At 41.0% G+C, this 21,173-nt stretch overlaps 1 protein-coding gene across 3 annotated transcripts in view; it reads left to right on the forward strand.

Annotated features, from left to right (window-relative positions):
• The window catches only part of SEPTIN2 (septin 2), a 62,741-nt gene that overhangs the window by 18,358 nt on the left and 23,210 nt on the right, over positions 1–21,173 (forward strand). For all 3 annotated transcript variants that reach the window (XM_073674555.1, XM_073674556.1, XM_073674557.1), the window contains 5 exons: positions 911–1,022; positions 5,262–5,348; positions 5,940–6,063; positions 13,256–13,390; positions 13,569–13,686. In XM_073674555.1, coding sequence (XP_073530656.1) covers positions 911–1,022; positions 5,262–5,348; positions 5,940–6,063; positions 13,256–13,390; positions 13,569–13,686 — 576 coding nt within the window. The remainder of the gene's footprint in view (positions 1–910; positions 1,023–5,261; positions 5,349–5,939; positions 6,064–13,255; positions 13,391–13,568; positions 13,687–21,173) is intronic.

Genomic DNA, 21,173 nt, shown 5'->3' on the forward strand with positions numbered 1-21,173 from the left:
CAGGGGCTTTATTCAACACTTTTTGCAGCAAGCAGAAGGGAGGGGGCTGAGAAGCAGGGGGTGACATCTGTAAGCTGCACAGGATGGCCCTTACTCCAGGCCATGTGCTCTTTTGTGTAAGATACTATAATTCACCATCGAGTTATGGGAATACGATACATCCCAGTGACAAACCGAATAGAAACCTAAAAGAATGGGGATTGTCACACTAGCTTTCCGTACAGTCCAGCGCGTACGGAAAAGAAGATACCCGACACAGCCTTGCGGGGGCCCCTGGATTGTGGAATACAGGCGTCTGGACCAGCTCAGAGTTTAACACATTACAAACTGTGGCACCTTTTTTGCTCCAATATTTCAAAAGTAATGCAAAGCTGCTGCTCTTATTTGGAAAATTGCTGAAAAATGCTCTGTTTGTTTTGATTTTGGAAAACGAGTTAAAAAACGTTTGCAATATCTTGCAGCTTTAGAAAGATGTCTGACTTGTTTTACAAATAACTGTGGCTGAAAATCTCTGCAACAAATCTGCCACATGTGAACTTGGACTAGCAACTTTACAGAAATGAACTCGATGACTTTACAGGGATTGTTTTTTGTTTGAGTATGAGTAAGATATTGTTTCTGTGTGTAGAGCTTTTATTATGTTTGCATGAGTGAATTTTAGGTATTTATTGCATTCCAGTGGGAACAGGGTCTCCCGGCCCCTTATCTGATGGAGCTGAATAGTGGTAACATTGTATATATTCTCTATACTGATTGTATGAGGATCTGGTTACATAGTGCACCATCTGGCAGGTTTTTTATTCTCCATTCTCTCGCATACAGTGTTGTGATTGTTTAGGGCTCTCAGCACCTGTGATTTTCTCTATTTCTACATGGGACAGTGTATAATATATTTTTCTTCTCCATACAGGCTCAGTTCACTAATCCAGAAACCCCTGGATATGTTGGATTTGCAAATCTCCCCAATCAGGTTCACAGAAAATCTGTGAGAAAAGGATTCGAGTTTACCTTGATGGTTGTAGGTAAGAAATAAAAAAGAACAGTGAAGTGAAATTTAATGGTTTATTAAAACATAGAATAACAGAACAAGAAAAAATAAATAAAAATGCAGTCTAACATCCTCTTGTGAGATATTTCCTATATATTTAGATTATTTTTTTTTATATAAATATAAAATAACTAAAATATTATTTAATATATATTTCCTCTATATTTAGACCTTTATGTTGTAAAGTATAGGTGACTTTAGCCCTTTTGCTTCCAGGGGATCTAAGATCAATCCTATTCTACTCACTCACATGACATCCAGCATTTGTGTGCTCACAACAAAGTTTGCATTAATCTATAATAGAAGCAAATATAAGGCACTTTTGTAATGTATCCTATCAGAGAAATATAATTTATTTTTTTCTCCACTCATGAGCCATTTTTATGAGCCACCACCCATAAGAGTGCTTTGAAATTGTGTTATGTGTACCCATCAGGGCATACGTCCGAAATCCCGGTGATGGCAGAGCGAACGTGCGCTCTGACGTGCATCATTTTTGGGAGTGTACCCCTACAGGAGGCTGAGACTCAGACGTAGTAGACTGGGTTTTGAAAAACTGCTATAATCCATCTTGGTCAAAAGAATTCAGCCTGCCAACATGTAGATTGGAGACCTGCACAGGTCAGTACTGACTGGTGATGGAGGCTGCCTGAGGAGGTGTCCACCTTCCCCCAGGCACTAATGCAGCCAAATGAGCAACCTGCATTGCAATGCTATCAGAAGTACAGGCTTTTTGAACACTTTTCACCTTTGGGTGAATATTGAATACAAGGATAAATTTCAGCTGTTATTTTTTTCTGTATGACCTTGGATATATTTGTAGCAACATGCGTATAGGTGTGTTATCTCGAGTGTATTGTTATTATCAAGACAATGGCCCAGATTCATCACAGCAGTGTCGCCAGAAATCTGCCATAAACTGCTTTGAAAAGTCTCCAAATATTGGCGCAATTCAGAGTTGCGTCAAAATGTAATGCCTTTTTTGGCGTTTTCAATTTCTCTCAGCTCTGCAAAGTGGGCGAAGCTGGGGACGGCAGAAAAATGACACCATAGTTTGTCTAATTCATGAAGAGATGTGGTGTTCCCTAAATCTTACTCCAGTCAGAAGCTCCTGGTTCATGAAAAGATTTGTGCTTCCTAATGAATCGTGAGAATCTGACCAAGTAGCCCCTCATCAAGGCCAATGTATTGTAATGCAGATGAGGCACATTAAAGAACAATAGCTACTTGGCCATCATGTTTTTAAATGAATATCTTTCATTTAATTATAATTTTTTATTAAAAAAAATAAATAAAAAAAAAACAACCTTCTAAAGTAGATTTAGAAAATGCACACTTTCCCGTGTTACAGAATTGCGGATGCTGTACTGTGGCTTCGTATGGAATCAGATATTTTTTCATGAATCTATAAACTTGAATGGGTGCGTTTCATCTGATTTACGGAAGAAACTAGTGCAGAAACTTTTTCGCATGAAGATTCAGCCAGTGAGAAAATTGCTCATCTGCTCTGCCCCATTGAATAACATTGGTCCATGTGTGGTGCGATTTTTACACAGATAGCACTCGGACCGAAAGTACGGTTGTGTGTACGAGCCCTGTAAGGCATAGGTTTCATACTGGGGCATACAAGTAAAATGACATACTCCATTGTATTCTGTATAGAGGTATTGTGCACTAGAAGTTTTTGCTTTTAGGGTGTATAAACAGTGGCATGTGAAAGTTTGGGCACCCCTGGTCAGAATTACTATTATTGTGAACAGTTAAGCAAGTTTAAGATGAAATCATCTCTAAAAGGCCTAAAGTTAAAAATGACACATTTACTTTGTATTTTAGGAAAAAAAAATATTTGCATCTTTTACATTTTTAAATTTACAAAAGGTAAAATGGGCCGATGCAAAAGTTTTGGCCCACTGCATGGTTAGAACCTAGTAGCATCCCCTTTTGAAAGCATCACAGCTTGTAAACGCTTTTTGTAGCCAGACAAGAGTCTTTCAATTCTTGTTTGAGGGATTTTCATCCATTCTTCCAGTTCTGTGAGATTCCTGGGTTGTCTTGCATGCACTGCTATTTTGATGTCTAGTCACAGATTTTCAATTATGTTCAGATCAGGGGACTGTGAGGGCCATTGTAAAACCTTCAGCTTGCGTCTTTTGAGGTAGTCTATTGTGTATTTTGACGTGTGTTTAGGATCATTCATTATTAGTGTTGAGCGAGTATGTTCTATTAACCCTTGGGCCGAGCTCCGAGTATTTACAGCTGCTCAGTGATAAGGTTAAATCGCTCCCGTGTGCATGATTTGAAACTGTTAGACATTTCTCACATGTAATAAAGCTGTCAAATAGTTGCAAATCATGCACATGGGAGCGATTTAACCTTATCACCGAGCAGCTGTAAATACTCGGACAGAACATACTCGCTCAACCCTATTCATTATCCATTTGTAGAAGCCATCCTCTTTTCAACTTCCGTTTTTTTACAGACTGTGATATGTTTGCATCAAGAATTTGTTGAAATGTCATTGAATCCATTAGTCCCTCTAACTGGGAAATATTCCCTGTGCCGTTAGCTGCAACACAGCCCCAAAGCATGATTGAGCCACCCTCATCACTTTTGACTGGACAACCCCTTTAAGCATAAGTCTGCAGTCACTCTGTGTGACTGCAGACTTATGAATTCCCCCCAGCGCATGCACTGTGCACTGCAGGGATTCGCCGTTATGAGGCCCGGGACCGGCGGCTATGAATACATTATACATACCCCCGGCCATTCAGCGCCGCCTCGCTCCATACCCTTGCTCAATACAAGCCTATGGAGAGCGAAGCTGTACCCACTGGCATGTATAACACATACATACCCTGTGTTACTGGGTCTCATACTGGCGAATCCCCCCAGCGCACAGTGTCTGCGCTGGGAGGATTCATAAGTCTGCCGTCACACAGAGTGACGGCAGACTTATCACTTTTGACCGGACAACCCCTTAAATGGTTGGTGGCATGTTCTTTTCCTGAAATTCTGTGGCCATTTTTCAGCACACATACCTTTTGATCATTTTGGCCAAAGAGTTCTATTTTAACCTCATCGGTCCACAGGACTTGTTTTCACAATGCATCAGGCTTGTTTAGATGTTCTTTTGCATACTTCTGACACTGAATTTTATGGTGAGGACGCAGGAGAGGTTTCCTTCTGATGTCTGTTCCCATGAAGGCCATATTTGTGCAGATGTCTGAACTGTAGAACAATGTACCACAATTCCAAAGTCTGCTAAATCTTTCTGAAGGTCTTTTGCAGTCAAGCAGGGGTTCTGATTTGCCTCTCTAGCAATCCTACGAGTAGCTCTCACTGAAATTTGGTTGGTCTTCCAGACCTTATCTTGACTTCCACTGTTCCTGTTAACAGTACCCTTTTAACCAATAACAATAACTTTGACCAGGGGTGCCCAAACTTTTGCATGCCACTGTACTGTGTGTTGACAATCAGAGCCAGTGCAGCAATGCAGTCTTGCAAATACAATAAAAGGAAGTTGCCATTTACTTTCTCCTCACTAAATCGATTACATTGGGAACACCATTTGATCCTGAATATTAATCCTATATGCCAATGCACAATACCGCTTCAATTTAATTATACAGTCCTCTCGCAACATATGTAAATGACCTGAGATGTATGTCTGCAAGGACCAAGAGTGATCTATTCATGTGCTTTTCTTGCAACCCCAGAAACAGGCAAGGCAATCGATGGGCTGAGCAGGGTTCCATGTGGAGCTTATGTTCTGGGTTGTTCATGGTCTCTAAGATCATTTCTTAAAAAGTGTCACAGAAAAACTTTTATAATGCAGCAGCATAGAAGTTGTGCCACATTATATTGAATTGACAGCCAGGACGGACTTGTTTTCTCAGCTTTGCATGACAGTTTAGGGGTGGTGGGTGTTAGACAGGTCACCTCTAGGACATAATGAAGCGTTTGTGCCTTTAAGTCTGACGAAATCCAAGAAATATGTTTGCTCCATCTCTAAAATATCTTGCTGATATTAGTGTAATGGATTTGTTGATTGTCTGCCATAAATTGCAGTTTGTTACATTCTTCTATGCCTGAGAACAAACACACGTCCCTATCCCTGTGCGGCACATAGAAAACTGTCGGTTGCATTTCATGCTTTATGCAAAAGATACCGTAACTTTAGTTCTTAACAGATTTTTTTTTTTTTTATATTAAGGTGAATCTGGTTTGGGCAAGTCTACCCTGATTAACAGTCTTTTTTTGACGGATTTGTATCCTGAACGCATCGTCCCTGGTGCAGCTGGTGAGAAACTACACTGTCTACTGTATGCACAATATCTCAATGTACAGTCTTTAAAGCGTATAATTGGTTATAAATGAAAAAATATATACTGCTGCACTTATAGTAATCTGCAAGTTACAATAGCAAGATGTAGAATGCTGTTCAGTGCCATATTCGTGAGAAAACTCATCTAACATGTCATTTCTGACATATTGGTTAACTTTTCATCAGTATTGAGCATAAATGACTACTCGGGAGATGCTGTAGAGTCATCTAGGTAATATAGCTGAAAAAAGCATTCTGCAGCTTGCCATGTACTGCGATACATAGGTGCAGCAGAGATTTGAGTGGTAGTGTTTTTGAGAGAAAAGCAGAACTTTTTTTTGTAAAGTTATAAAAAATATGCACAGATTTTGGTTGGATCTGTCATCACTTATTTGTAATAATTTTTGTTTTTAAGTAAAGCGTCGTTAGAAACAGAAGAGAACAGGGAATACGATGTTTGTCTGGTTGTCATTTCGGTGCTTCACTTCATATTGTACATACGGAACAATATAATCTTTTATCCTTGACATTTGTACTTGTCATCTCTTTTGTTTTTTTGTCTATTAGATAAAATTGAACGCACAGTAGAGATTGAAGCATCTACAGTGGAAATTGAGGAAAGAGGTGTAAAGTTGCGGCTTACAGTTGTCGACACACCAGGCTATGGCGATGCAATGAACTGTGAAGACTGGTCAGTAAATATTACACTGGTTTATCTTTCATTTTATTATCTGTATCTATACTCTGTTTACAGATACTTCAGTCTTGTTCACACTGCCTTTATATAATGCGTCTAGGGCAGTGTTTCCCAAACCCCGTCCTCACGGACCCCAACACATCGTGTTTTCAGGATCTCTTTAGTATTGCACAGGTGAGAGAACCTGTGGCAGTTTCTGATGCCTTAATAATAATTCTAGCACCTGGGCAATACTAAGGAAATCCTGAAAACATGACGTGTGGGGGGCCGTGAGGACTGGAGTTTGAGAAACACTGGTCTAGGGGTTCCATCTGGATTTTTAATAATCTAGATTCAGACTGGACCTCCTACAAATCCATAAAGTGGAATGACACAATCTGAGTTAAAAAATTGTAACAGATTCTTAATACACATTGATGTCTTGGGAAAACTTGTTCATTGGGCCTTAAAGGGGTGGCATGAAAAATAAAATTTTCATTTTACATACCATGGGGATTAATGCTCTTTGGTAGCCACTGTGGATCCACACATGCATGAGTTTTTCCCTGTCAAATAGGCAAAGCTTATTGAACGTCCTAAACTTTGTCTTTAAATTAAATAAACAGCCTTTCTCCGGCATAAAGGAAACTAACAGAAAAACACAGTCCTTTCCCACACTGAAGGCAAAACCATTCCAGGGTCTTTACCAGACAGTAGTGCAGGTCCGACTTCAAGCTTAGTCTGCTCACATTTGCTGGTTACTCACCAGCCCCAACTCCACACACAGACAGCACTGAGGCAGCTCTATTGCTTTTTAAATAGGCCCTTCAAATCAATGAGTAGAGATACTGGAGCGGCCAGTCTCACCCAGCTATTCTGTGTGCTCCTAAATCCCAGACCCAAAAATCTGGTCCCTTTAAAAAATATTCACAGCAACCTATCGTTGTTGGAGCCTTCTCTCTGGGACTCATATCGCCGAGGCTAACCACCTCGTGTGACACATACCTCCTATCCGGGACATGTCTAGCTGTTTTCTTACAATTTTTATTGATTTAATGCCATAATCTAATTTATTTTCTAATACGGACTTTTTAAATTAAAGTATAACTACCCTATGTAACTGCTTTATTTTATTTTACTACTTCCTTTTTGATGAAGCTTTGTTTGAGCATCCCTGTGCAAGTTGGGATACTCAAAAGAAGTGTCATTAGGGGGCGGAGGCTGCGGTCTCTGCCCTGTCCCTGAAATGGAGTGTCATTAGTGACCATGCAGAGACCGTCTACCATCCAAGTGACATCACTTATGGGGGCAGCGCTGGTCTCTGCACGCCAGGTAATCCTCTTACATAGCGCACTGACAGTGCGCTCTATTGCAGTGTTGTTATCTCTGATCAGAGCCGGTGAGAGAACGCAGGTCGTTGTGCACATCGCACAGTGACAAGAATCTACTGAGCATTCGTGGGAATTAACAACCGACACTTTCTCAGTAGAGCAGGGACTATCCCTGCCCTTGAAGCGAAGGTCACTGACTCTTCGTTTCAGGGAGGGGCAGGGTGCGATACTGACCGCAGCCTCTGCCCACTGATGACACTTTGTTTGAGTTTCCCACAGGGCTGTGGAGTCGGTAAGCCAAATCTCCGACTCCTCAATTTCCATGACCCCGACTCCCTCATACATGGCTCATGTTTAAGTGATAAATTTACTGCAGCACAGATTCATCTCAGCTAAAAGTCTAGACCCTTAGATCAGGAATAGGACAGACATTTATAGGACATTTCATAACTTTCCCAAATTCTTCTGAAAAAATATTCCCCCCAAACTGCATTGAATTACTGTACCCAATTTATTATATATTTTTGGAGTCGGAGTTGGTCCATTTTATACTGACTCCACCAAGATTGGCTCCGACTCCACAGCCCTGGTTTCCCAGCGTGCACTGGGATTCTCAAATGAAGCGTCATCAAAAAGGAAGTAGTAAAATATATATATATACACATACACATATATTATATATTATATATTAATATATATATATATATATATATATATATATATATATATATATATATATATATATATATAATGGTCCAAAAGTAGGTGGACAGAGTCCATTTTCTTTGATCTGTATTTAAATTATTTGCCATTATGTGTTATCTGAAAAGAAAACCTATTTGGGGGAGATTTATCTGTGAAAACTAGATCTGTGACACTGACTCAGTTGCCCTTAGCAACCAATCAGATTCCACCTTTCATTTTCCAAAGAGTCTGTGAGGAATGAAAAGTGGAATCTGATTGGTTGCTAAGGGCAACTGAGCAAGTTTCACTTTAAACCATGTTTGATAAATCTCCCCCTTCATAACCTTATTACACTTTCTGTCCACCTACTTTTGGACCACCCTGTATGTATGTATGTGTGTGTATATATACACACACAATTATTTTACTACTTGCTTTTTGAGCGGTTAGTGTAGTGAGGGAATGATGTGGACTTTTTAATTCAAGTTTATTAAAAAATAGATTAGATTATAGCATTGAATAGATTGGCAATTAGGATGAAAATTATTGTGTTGTGTACCAGCCCTTTAAATTCCATGCACCTTATTCTATTGTGCTATGATTGGGTACCTGCAAAAATCTATTGTTTGCCCCCTTTTTACAAAACTGTAAGTGAGGGAACTTAAAAGCTGATTGATCAGTTCTGGGAGAATCCCTTTCACTTCGTACATAGCAGGAGATATGGAGTAATTCTGCAAAGACTCCAAATTCTTCGCTTTTGGGGGAAAAACTATTTAAGATGCTTGTGTTTTGGTACCACGCTCCTTCCCTATTACATAAACTTGACCTAGCATTCCTAATTGCTGTGGACCGCTTGGTGTTGCGTCCACTTACTGTCTATTGTTGATGGTAGTCTTTCATGTTACATTGCTATGTATCGAATGCTACTACTCTGAGCTCTTTGTCTTTCTTCTCTATTCTGTAACCTGTCTCTAAAAATTTGTTATAATAAAGCTGATTAATGAGGCCCATTCCACGGGCAGCATAAATCAGAAACTGGCACCATTTTTGCAGCCATGTATGTTTCATTGTAAAACTCTGCAATATTTCAGATAAAGCATACTTTATAAAAGCAGTCGGGGACCTTGCGACTATGATGATTAGTTCAAGATGAAGTCCCCACCAACTTCTTAACAACATTCCCCTAAATTGAAAGTTTTTTTCCCTATGTGCATGTATAGTAAGAGACTTGTCTGTCGAGGGGAGTGGGATGGGGAGAATCCACTGATGACCAGCCTCTTGCAGTAGTCCTCATAGTCATCACCAGGTATCTTCGTACAGTATGTTTTCTGTGAAATGCTCCCAGAGTTTGAGTGACATATCTGAAGACAGATTTATCAAAGGTTTTATAGAATGATGAGATGAGAGTGACTCTTGACTGACCAGATGGATGGATCAGTGGCTGGATCAGTAATGGACACAGAACTCCACCTCGACTCAGACTCCAGCAAGGTGGAGGTAGTGTACTGCGATGGGCTGGTGTTATTGAACCTTTTCAGGAAGAAGATGAGCTCCACATCAACTCCCAAACCTACTGCCAATTTCTAGAAGACTTTTTCTAACCAGCAGTGGTACAGGAAAAAGTCTTCATCTTTCTAGAAAACCCTGATTTGTATGAAGGATAATGCTCCATCACAGCATCAAAGTACTGCACTGCTCAGCTAGCCATTTCTTGGCCCAGTCTTGATGTTTCTGTGTCTTTTTCAGTGGTGGTCAGGTTTCAGCCTAGCCTGCCTCGGCCATGTCTCTGAGCACTGAACACCTTGTACTTCTGTGTCTTGCTCAGTGGTGGTCAGTTTCGGTCCTCCTTACCTCGGCCATGTCTCTGAGCACTAAGCACATTGTAGTTCTGTGTCTTGCTCAGTGGTGGTCCGTTTAGGCCTTCCTTACCTCGGCCATGTCTCTGAGCACTAAGCACATTGTAGTTCTGTGTCTTGCTCAGTGGTGGTCAGGTTCGGCCTTCCTTACCTCGGCCGTGTCTCTGAGCACTAAGCACATTGTAGTTCTGTGTCTTGCTCAGTGGTGGTCAGTTTAGGCCTTCCTTACCTCGGCCATGTCTCTGAGCACTAAGCATGTTGTACTTCTTGACCTCCAGGGATGTTGCAGTTCTGAAATATGACAGCCCTGGAGGTTAATGGCTTCCTAGTCGCTTCACTTTTGATTGTTCTCAAATCTTTGGCAGTTAATGTGCATTTTTTTTTTGCAAACCTGTTGACTATTTGCAACAAATTTTGATGGTTCTGTGATCACGCCCCAATATCTTTGCAATTTCTAGAGTGTTGCATCCATAAGTAAGACTTGTAACAATTTTTATATTTCATTTTATTTCTGAGTCAGATCAATTTTTATTTTTTTTGGCCCATTTTACCTGAGGAAAACAAACTGCCTAATTATTTTGCACACTTTTTGATAAACGGTGTTGTATCCTTAGGCCTGACCCTCCTCATTACACAAATACACATCACGTGATCTGCTCTATCCAATAAGCATTCAGATTTATACAGCTTGGAGTTGGAAAATCTGCATAAAAATTATAATATGGTCAAAATGATCTTTTCCCTTATAATTCTGCACACAGTGCAATGTACTTCTGCTAAATAGTGAGGTTTTTTTTAAAAAAGGTCAATGATTTTTATTTACAAGCTAAAAAATAGCAAGGTCACTGGGAACTTGCACTGAGCATAAGATTACTTATCTAAAAAATGTTCCTCTTGTGAACACCCTAATCCAGATCATCGCACACATCTGTGTCCAGCTGTCCTCCATTGCCCCCATACACCAGTAATGTTTCACTAACTCCGCAGTAATTTGTGATATATGGCTGCGGGAATGTGCCATAATCATTTTCATAAAAATTCTCGAGAAATATTTCCATAGTGGAATGTGTACTGGAGCCTTTGGTAGAAGAAACAAAGTTTTATTCTGTTTGCCTGCACTTTTAAAAGTTCTCTGTGCTGTAAAAGGAAAATTGGCTCTAGACACACAGGTGATTCGGAACTAGCCATAAAATCTCATCTTGTTGTGTCATTATCTACACAGAAGGTATCACTATGGCAAATAACACATCGACATATCTCCTCTCACTGCTGAAGCCGTCAAATCAGTCTAATAACTTCTAATAAAAGGTCATCGGTGGTCTTAAACAACTATGCAAGTTACCTCTTACTAAAAATCCTCTTTGTTCTGAAGAGAAGGAGAAGTTTTAATTTTACAATTTAAGGTTTACTAAACCGAAGTTACAGGCCACTGCTACAGTGAATCCGAGGTGGCCAGCTCTTTTCATACATTATGTAAGTGCTACAGTGAATCAGAGGTGGCCAGCTCTTTTCAATACAGCATGTAGGTGCTACAATGAAGCTGGCCAGATCTCATTGGTTTTACCAGCTTCAGTGACCCTGCGCTCCTCCTTTGCTGCAGAGGCAAAGCTGCCTATGCTTGCAGCATTGGAAATTGCACCGTTCAGTCAGCAGCACCTGCAATCATGCCGCTGGCCTGAACTGTCAATCATTCAGGGGTGCACTGCCCTCCAGCTTACTGCTGGTTTATATAAAAGTTCTTCTGGTGTGTAGTGTAAATCTAGAAAATTAACAGTTTTCCTGATTGTGAAGAGTGCTTGCATTGTTCTGATCCTGGAAAATTAATAGTTTTGATTGCCCAGTCCATTGAGGGTTACCCCGTTACCTGTAGGTAGGAGCAACTGTGTGCATATAGCTTTCAATCATATTATCGTATTCCCCCCTCAAGTTAACATTGATTTAGACACCTGCATGCTTTAAGGAAACTCCTTTTTTATCTAGGTTTTTTATGCCGGTAAATTATACGTTATGTAGATCTGTCTGACAGCCTTTTCTGGCTTGATAGAGGCTGACTGTGTAGTTATTTTCAATGGGGTTACTGATATTTAAGGGGTTTTCTGGGCTTGAGCGAAACGTATGCAGTCCTTATGTGACCGCAGTTTGGTGAATCTTGACAGTGTGCATCACACGCACTGTCAGGATTGCCCTCAATTGCTATATAGACTGGGCTGTGTCGTGTTCGACAGGAGGTGATTTGCATACTGGAAGTCATGTGCTGACTAGATTCTCATCCACTTCTCTCAATGCATCATTAAGGGAAGTGGATAGCAATCTAGTCATCATGTGGCAGTCAAATGACAGCCCACTGGATCTAGCAACTGAGGGGCATCCTGAGAGTACAAGTGATGCACTGCTGGAATTTAACTCACTCCTGGAAAGCTCCCTTTAAAGGGAACTTGTCACTAGGTTTTTGCTATATAATCTGTGAGCCGCATGATATGGCAAAAAAAGCGTGATTCCAGCAAAATGTCACTTACTGGGCTGTGTGTTTCTGCTTCAATACAATCAGTGTTTTATCAGCAGGTGATTACCACTATAGGACAACTGGCCTTGTGCCTGCTAGTCCAACCACACCACCAGCACTGAGTAGCAGCTGTCTGTCACTATACAATGTACACAGAAAGCTGCCAATCAGTGGTGTGGGCAGAGTTACACAGGGCTCAGCATTCCAAGCTCTGCTAGATCTGCAGCAGAGAAAACTGTGATTCTATCAAAACTCCTGCACCCAATAAACAAAGTAATATGTCGCTGGAATCGGGGTGTCTGTCCCTATATCATACTGCTGTCAGATTTCATACAAAAAACTCCAAAAGATTCCCTTTGGCTCCTCTGATTTCTGCATCAGGGATGAGCGCTGGTGATGACGTTATGACCTGCAGACCTGCTGAGATGCGTGCCCGATCACAAGCTATTATGCACAAGTCTTTTTTAGTTAGATTAGGAGATGTGTACAATAATTGCTGATCGTGCTCTCATTCCGACAGGTTTGCAGGATTGTTGCACTCGTTCATGATCGGCCACTGTAAATGCTCACTTAATATAAGTTTTACTTTAAAAAAAGCTTTTTATGTTTAATACTCTGTTCAGGGATTTAGCAGAACAAATGCTAGCGGTTTTGTCAATAAGGATAACTATCCCTGTTGGATAGGTTTGTCTCTCGTGTGCATGTTTATTTGATTTTTCTTCCAAGAGCCAAACTCTCTGCTCCTAAATCATGTGGATAAATTGTATAGAATAACACGACCCTTGCGTATGTTGATCCTTCTAAAACGATTTTCCTTTTTGTATTAATTGCAGTTTTAAGCCCATAATTCGCTATGTGGATGATCAATTTGAACGCTACCTTCATGATGAGAGCGGGTTGAACCGGAGGCACATTATAGATAATCGTGTCCACTGCTGCTTTTACTTCATCTCTCCTTTTGGTCACGGGTATGTGAAGGAATTTAGATTTATATTCTTAAGAGTGTTACTAGGTCATTGCTGATAAGAATTCAATCGCGACACACTGTATTCAGCAATTCTTTTTGGCACAGATGAATATTTCTATCACTGTATACGCCAGCAGGGATATATATAGTGTGTACTGATGTTTGGTTGTGTGTTACAGCTTAAAACCCCTCGATGTGGAGTTCATGAAGGCTTTACACAACCGGGTGAATATTGTCCCAGTGATTGCCAAAGCTGACACGTTAACTTTAAAGGAACGTGAAAGACTCAAGAGAAGAGTAAGGATTGCTTTGGTTTTGATAATCCCACAGTGCTTTTCTTAATTAAATATGTACAATTACATCATACAAAATGGTTGCTAAAAATATTATCCAATCCCAAAAAATTAAGTATAATTTTGTATCAATCATTGTTTATAACAAGAATACAATGTCCTATCTCCCCTCCCTCCCAGCCTTCCCTCTCACCTATCTGAACCCTCATTTTAATATTATACCGGTTACAATATGTAGACAACAATTTAAACTTTATGAGAACCATAAAGTAAGGTGTTTCATATCTGAAATATTAGTTTGCTTTTAAAAAATAAGTAAATTAAATATGATCTCTGGACATTTAACCCTTTCACCACCTTGGGTTTTTGCGCTTTGTTTTTTTGCTCCTCTTCTTCCCAGAGCCATAACTTTTTTTTTTTTTTTGGTCAATATGGCCATGTGAGGGCTTCTTTTTTGTGGGACAAGTTGTACTTTTTAATGACACCATTGGTTTTACCATATCGTACACTGGCAAATGGGAAAAAAATTCAAATTGTGGTGAAATTGCAAAAAAAGTGCAATTCCGCAATTTTTTTTATTTCTTTTTTTTACCATTTTCAGTAAATGCTAAAACTGACCTGTCATTATTATTCTCCAGGTCATTACAAGTTTCTAGATATCAAACATGTATAGGCTCTTTTTTATTTAAGTGGTGAAAAAAATTCCAAAGTTTGCAAAAGAAATAAAAAAATTCGTAATTTTCCGAGACCCGTAGCGTCTCTATTTTTCGGGATATGGTGCTGGGTGAGGGCTTATTTTTTGCGCTCCGAACTGACTTTTTTTTTTTATAGTAGATACGATCTTTAGATCAAAAATATATAACATTTACAACTGTACTGGGGGTGTAGGTCAAAGCTGCCGTAATTACAAACTTTGTTCAAGCGTTCAACTATTTACAGCTTGGAAAAGCAGCACAACAAGTGCTATAATATAATAATAATAATAATAATAATAATTATTACTAAAACACCTATTATTGCATTTTATTGCGATGTTGCAGCGATAAAAAAAAAACATAATTCTGGCTTTTTGATTTTTTTTGTTCTCGTTACATCATTTACCGATCATATTCTTTTTATATGTTGATAGATTAGGCGGCGCTCATAGCATCCCGGGAATAACAACCGCAGGGGTCTCCTGCAGACCCTGGGTTGTCATGCCAACTCATCAGGGACCTGCTTTCATGTGACATGGGTGGAGCTAGTGACTCGCATCCAGCGCGTGCAGGTTAAATGCCTGCTGTCAGAGATTGACAACGGCATTTAACATGTTAACAGCCACGGGTGGATCACGATTCCGCCCGCCGCTGTTAGGGGCACATGACAGCTGTACAGATCAGCTCTCATGGCCCCAGAAAGGTGTGGTCTCAGCGCCGGAGCCCGCACCAAAGAGGGGGTTGGAACCTTGGACGTTCTCATATGTCCAAGGTCGTTAAGGGGTTAATCCCTGTCTCGCCCCCCCCACACACACACACTTTTTACCAAATTTCACAATGGCCCCCCTTTTGATGTGTTTCTTTTTTCCATCAGAATGATGGAATTTCAGCATCCCACAACCTCTTCCGCTGACGGAGCAGTTGTTGCCATCCAGTGTTTGGCTATGGCCTTTCTGTAATGATACAGTATTTTGGCTACAGCCAGTTGTAGTGGGGATGAATTTCCGATGTCTCCCACATATCCCAACACACACTTTAGGGCTGAGAAATATTTGAATTTTAAAGACCTTGAGAATCAATCTACCCACCTCCTCTCACAGCCCAACCAGGTGAGAGCAGGACCAGAACATAGGGACCAAGTCGTCACCATCTTCCCTACAATGTGGGCAACAATCATCTGTCCTAAGACCCATCAAATAAAACACTTTTTGAGTTCTATATACTCTGTGTATGAGAAATACTTGGGATCTTCTTTGGGCCATATTTATCGATACTTTCCCTGGTGTCTCTAAAATATTATCCCACTCCTCTGAAGTAATTTGTCTCATATTCCTCTTCCACCTGGATTTAACTACAGCCATAAGGTCTCTCTGGAATTTTAGTAATAAGGAGTTATACATGAAGGATATAAGGCCTTTAGTATTTTTTGCATTTGCCACAGAGTCCGGAGGTAGATTCCTGATCTCTAATTGCGTGCCGCAATTGTAGATACTTGAAGTAAGTTACACAAATTGAAAGTCTGTTTCAAATGTGCAAAAATAACCCTCCTTATATAATCAATGTAAGTATCTCAATCCTAATAAATTGCAACTTTAAAGAGGATCTGTCCTTATATTTCTCAACACAGACTGAATGCAATATTAAATAGATCTTTTAGACCTGAAGGGATGAGTGTACTTACAATGATATACATGTAAGAATAGCTGTATAATCTATTTTTCCAAATTTTTTCCCTCCTAGCGTTTTAGTCTAGCAAGTGTTTACAAGTTCTGTGTATTCATGAGCTAAACCGAATAAAATTGTGGCGATAGGTCCCCATTGTGGCTTAACCTTACTGGAAACCTGAAAATTGAGAGGAGGCTGTTCTGCGAAGCAATGTGGACAGTAATCAGTAGGGCTGTGGAGCTGGAGGTAGTTTGGGGTTGACTATATAAAAAATAAAATGAAATAAATATATAATCTGTCCTGTGCAGACAGTATTGATGAAACATCTGCCTTGCATGCCGTCTTAAGCTTTATGCACGCAAGCGTCTTATAGCCTCATTTTATGCCAGGTTCATGTAGGAGCATACATGATGTTTTCTTGCTCCGTTAAAAAGCAGTGTCATATTATGTAAGATAAGCTCTATTGTAAGCTTTGAAGGAGTCCTGACTTTAGGGTTTCGAAAACTATGGCATGAGGTTTTCTTTGGCCAGATTCTGATGCAGAACGGCTGCTTCTGCTTATAGAAAGTAGCTACATTCCTGGAAATAAAAAGTCTCCGAGCATTGGTTTTCCAGAGAATAATGTCATATTTCACCCACACAATTATATTTTCTTAATCTCCTCCATTCCAGAGATCCATATGTGGTGTTGAAGCTTGCTGCCCCTTATTTCCCAATGAGAGCCTGTTTGAGCTCACCAGGAACCTGTGCAAGAAATAACTTTCTGCATGTATGTGCACGGATTGGTAATCTTGTGTGTAAACCAGGAAAGGCAGACCATCCAAACATACTGTAAATTAAAGGGGTTGTCCACTACTGGTCAACCTCCCGGACCAGTGCCTTTTCAGCGTTGTCGGTGCAGTGTCAACTGGCGGTCACTTGACATTATATCACGTTGCTGCTGCAGCTTTCACACTTCTGTCAGACATGAGCGCATAAAGGCTGCAGCCCATCAGTGACGGCTGATTAGCTACCATGATGTTGAAAGGGGTACAGGGTGGTAGTAGTGGCGAGGGACTGCAGTTGTGTTCCTACACCCTGACCACCCACAAATAAAAGATAATGTCCTGGTTGTCTGGTGATTTGCATGTAGTGTACCACACTTACAGTTTTCTGTTGCTCCTCCATCTTCTTTAGGAGTCCAGAAGTTGAATGCAAACAATCACTTTCAGACTCTGTTCTTTTTATATAAAAAACAACTTTACTTACCAACAGCAACTACAGCTCTGACTGAACTTATTCCTGACAGGAATAACCGTTGCTCTTCTCTGGCCCAAACTCCTCCCCCTTTTTCAACTGAATCAATCATCAACCGTCTCCGTCGGTTGCTGGGCAAACTACTCCACTACTACCCCGGTACCTTCTACACTGGAGCTATTACTAAATATATTAACTATTTCTATCCTAAACTTTTGTGCCCACCACTGCACTGTACCCAATTCCTAATCTAATATACCATTCACTCCTAACATATACTGTCCCTGTAACTAACATTAGACAATAGACATTTACATATTCATATATAAACACAGAGTAGAACAATACATTCACAAAAGGGAAAGAGGTGCATGACCGTCCCGGTCACCCTCTTACATTCCTCCCTTCTAAGATATGGTCGTCCCCGACCTTATGGTACCTGTAGAATACCAACATGTTCATTAGCATATAATGCTACATTTAAAGTATTTATTAAACACTCTCACACATATAATTATAACACTCTTTGTTAGAGTCCTTCTCCTCTTCATCCCGGCACGCACATCGGGTCTTCCATTTTTCACATGGGTCCACATGACCCCTGTCCCACAGCTCTGGGGACCCCGACACAGAGTGTCCAAGTTCCTTTTTAAACATGAGTCCCACTGACCCTGCCCCCCTTGCTCCTGGAGCCCATGAAAGTATCCATTTTAACACACACCAGGTCCATTGGCCAACTTATATCAGCTCCGACAGTCCAGCATCAGTGACTCTGCATGATCATCGCGTCGTCCTGACAGTTTCCCCCTTCCCTCCTTTTTGCTGTCTACAGCCCCTTTAAAGCAAGTGTGCTGCTCATCAGCTCCTGTAGGGAGAGTCCAAGGAAAGAAAGGGCATAGTCCTCAGAGCAGCTACACACACAGTCCATTTCTGCTACAAAAGGGGAAATTAACCCTGAAGGGGTTTCAGTCACATAATCCAGCAAGGGAATGTCAACAGGCGCAAAATAACTGGGATGGGGGAAAACACACAAAAGCAAACTTTTTTTTCCTTAACTGTGGCCATGCTGGCCAGTACCGGACACCTCTGTTCTTTTCTGTAGGACTCCTGCCGTCAGGGATGCAGAACAATCCATGGCTTCATTTTCTCAGTGCAACAAGCACAACTGGGCATTACAGGGCAGACCCTTCACATCTGGCTACCATGCTTTATACTGCGGCCATTATCTCTCTAGTCACTACAGACCGCTCCATGACTTGCTGCTCCTTTTCTGTCATTCTCACCAGCAATGGCGCCAGCCCACTCTGCTTCAAGCGCATTCCTCTACCGCTCTGCCTCATCTGGGGTGCGTATTCTTCCGTCTCACCTGCCCGTTTCTTAGGAGTCCCCTCCCATTCTCCATTGACTCGCAGCAATCGGTGGGGTTTCTTTTTCTTCCTTTGCGCCCACCTGGGGCGGGCACCACTCACGATGGGTGATCTTTTGGGCACAGGCCACTGCCCAGGCCAGACAGATTTTCGCACCATTTTGCTGTTAGCCCCACCCATTATGGGCATTGTATCATCAGCCTCCATATCACCATTCACCATTTTAAAATCCACAATGGCCGCCATTTTGGGACTACTAACAGCCACCATTTTAACTGTTTTCAGGGGTTTCTCTGCTTTCTATATGCGAGGACTCTGCATCCTGCCGACTACGCCAATTTTGTAAGAGGTGCAGGGTGGTGGTAGTGGCGAGAGACTGCAGTTGTGTTCCTACACCCTGACCACCCACAAATAAAAGATAATGTCCTGGTTGTCTGGTGATTTGCATGTAGTGTACAACACTTAGTTTTCTGTTGCTCCTCCATCTTCTTTAGGAGTCCAGAAGTTGAATGCAAACAATCACTTTCAGACTCTGTTCTTTTTATATAAAAAACAACTTTGCTTAACTCTGTTTGTTCAGTTTTGATCACAGATAGTCTTTTAAGCATCTCCGTTACAGTTCTCATCCTTTCTTCTGTCCCTTCATGTCCTATCCTCAGTTAGTTTCCCCAGTACCGCAGCTTCCCAGAACACGGTCCTACTCTCCTCAGGTATGTCCCCGTCCATTCTCCCCTCCTTGGGAGTAGTGAAGGCTGGCTCCATCAGTCCTTCTACAGGCCGTAGACCTTGGACTTTTTAGGGAATTTTCCTCAGAGTTGTCCGCTTTATCGTTCCCCAAGCTGCCTAACTCTTTTCCCATCATCCGTCTGTATCTCTATGGACCTTCAGCCCCCAGGGCCCTGAACTTCTCTTCAGTCTTCCTCCATCACAGACTTAACGTTACCAACAGCAACTACAGCTCTGACTGAACTCATTCCTGACAGGAATAACCGTTGCTTCCCTCAGGCCCAAACTCCTCCCCCTTTTTCAACTGGACCAATCATCAACCGTCTCCGTCGGTTGCTGGGCAAGCTACTCCGTTACTACCCCGGCTCCTTCTACACTGGAGCTATTACTAAACACATGAACTATTTCTATCCTAAACTATAGTGCCCCCCACTGCACTGTACCCAATGCCTCATCTAATATACCATCCACTCCTAACATATACTGTCCCTGTAACTAACAATAGACATTTACATGTCCCAGTCACCCTCGTACATTGTCATCACATAATGATGTCACCTGACTGAAAAACCCACATACACGTACTTGGTATCGCCGGGTTCAGAATCGCCCAATCTATCAATATAAAAAAAGATTTAATCCGATCGGTAAGCGGCGTAGCAAAAAAAAATTCCAAATGCCAGAATTACATTTTTTTGGTCGCCGCAACATTGCAATAAAATGCAATAACGGGCGATCAAAACATTGGATTTATCCCAAAATGGTATCAATAAAAACGTTAGCTTGTTGCGCAAAAAATAAGCCATCACCCGCCCCCAGATCCCGAAAAATGGAGACACTACGGGTCTCAGAAAATGCCGCTATTTTTATTTTATTTTTTTCACTACTTAAAAAAGAACCTATACATGTTTGGTGTCTATGAACTCGTAATGACCTGGAGAATAATAATGGCAGGTCAGTTTTAGCATTTAGTGAATGTGGTAAAAAAAAAACTGGAATTGCATTTTTTTTGCAACTTCACTGCACTTGGAATTTTTTTCCCGTTTTCCAGTACACAATATGGTAAAACCAGTGATGGCGTTTAAAAGAACAACTCGTCCCGCAAAAAATAAGCCCCCACATGGCCACATTGAATGAAAAATAAATAAGTTCTGGCCCTGGGAAGAAGGGGAGCAAAAAACGGAAATTGCTCCAGTCATGAAGGGGTTAAGAAGGGTTGACCCCTAGTGGATAAGCCCATTAAATAAAATACAATGCAGAATAAACTTTGAAGTTCTTTTGTCTGTGTTTTATGTGCCCCACTGCCTACACTTGTTATACACTAGAAACAGTGCAGTTAACAGCTATAACTCTCCCAGGCTTAGCCTACGTTCTCTGCTCTTATCAGCAGGACCACAATGAGAAAGCATCACCTGGATGCCTCCCAGTAAGATGCTGATCTGTAAACCCGCCATTATGAAGTTGGTACTGGGGCGCCCAACTGCTTGGGTAGTGATTGACTTGTGTTTTGTGTGTTCACAATAAGGCTATGTTCCCACATGTTGTGGGGTTTTTTACGTCAAATCTGCAGCAAAACTGATCTCTGGCAGGAAATCAGCTGCGTCAAGAACGCAGGTTTTGCTGCTTTTTTTTTTTCCACTTTCCTTTTGTCTCAATTAATGCATGTACCTATAGTTCTGTGGAATAAAAAGAACCCCTTTTTTTTTTTTTGGCATCAAAAACGGTGAAAAATTTACCTGTGTTTTTTGGTGCATTTTTTCAGTGTTTTTTTTCACCACCCATTATTTCCCATGGGTGGAAAA

The sequence above is a fragment of the Phyllobates terribilis genome, unplaced genomic scaffold (assembly GCF_046119375.1).
Source record: "Phyllobates terribilis strain yellow unplaced genomic scaffold, ASM4611937v1 Scaffold_3__8_contigs__length_932513732, whole genome shotgun sequence".
NCBI classification, from domain to species: Eukaryota; Metazoa; Chordata; class Amphibia; order Anura; family Dendrobatidae; genus Phyllobates; species Phyllobates terribilis.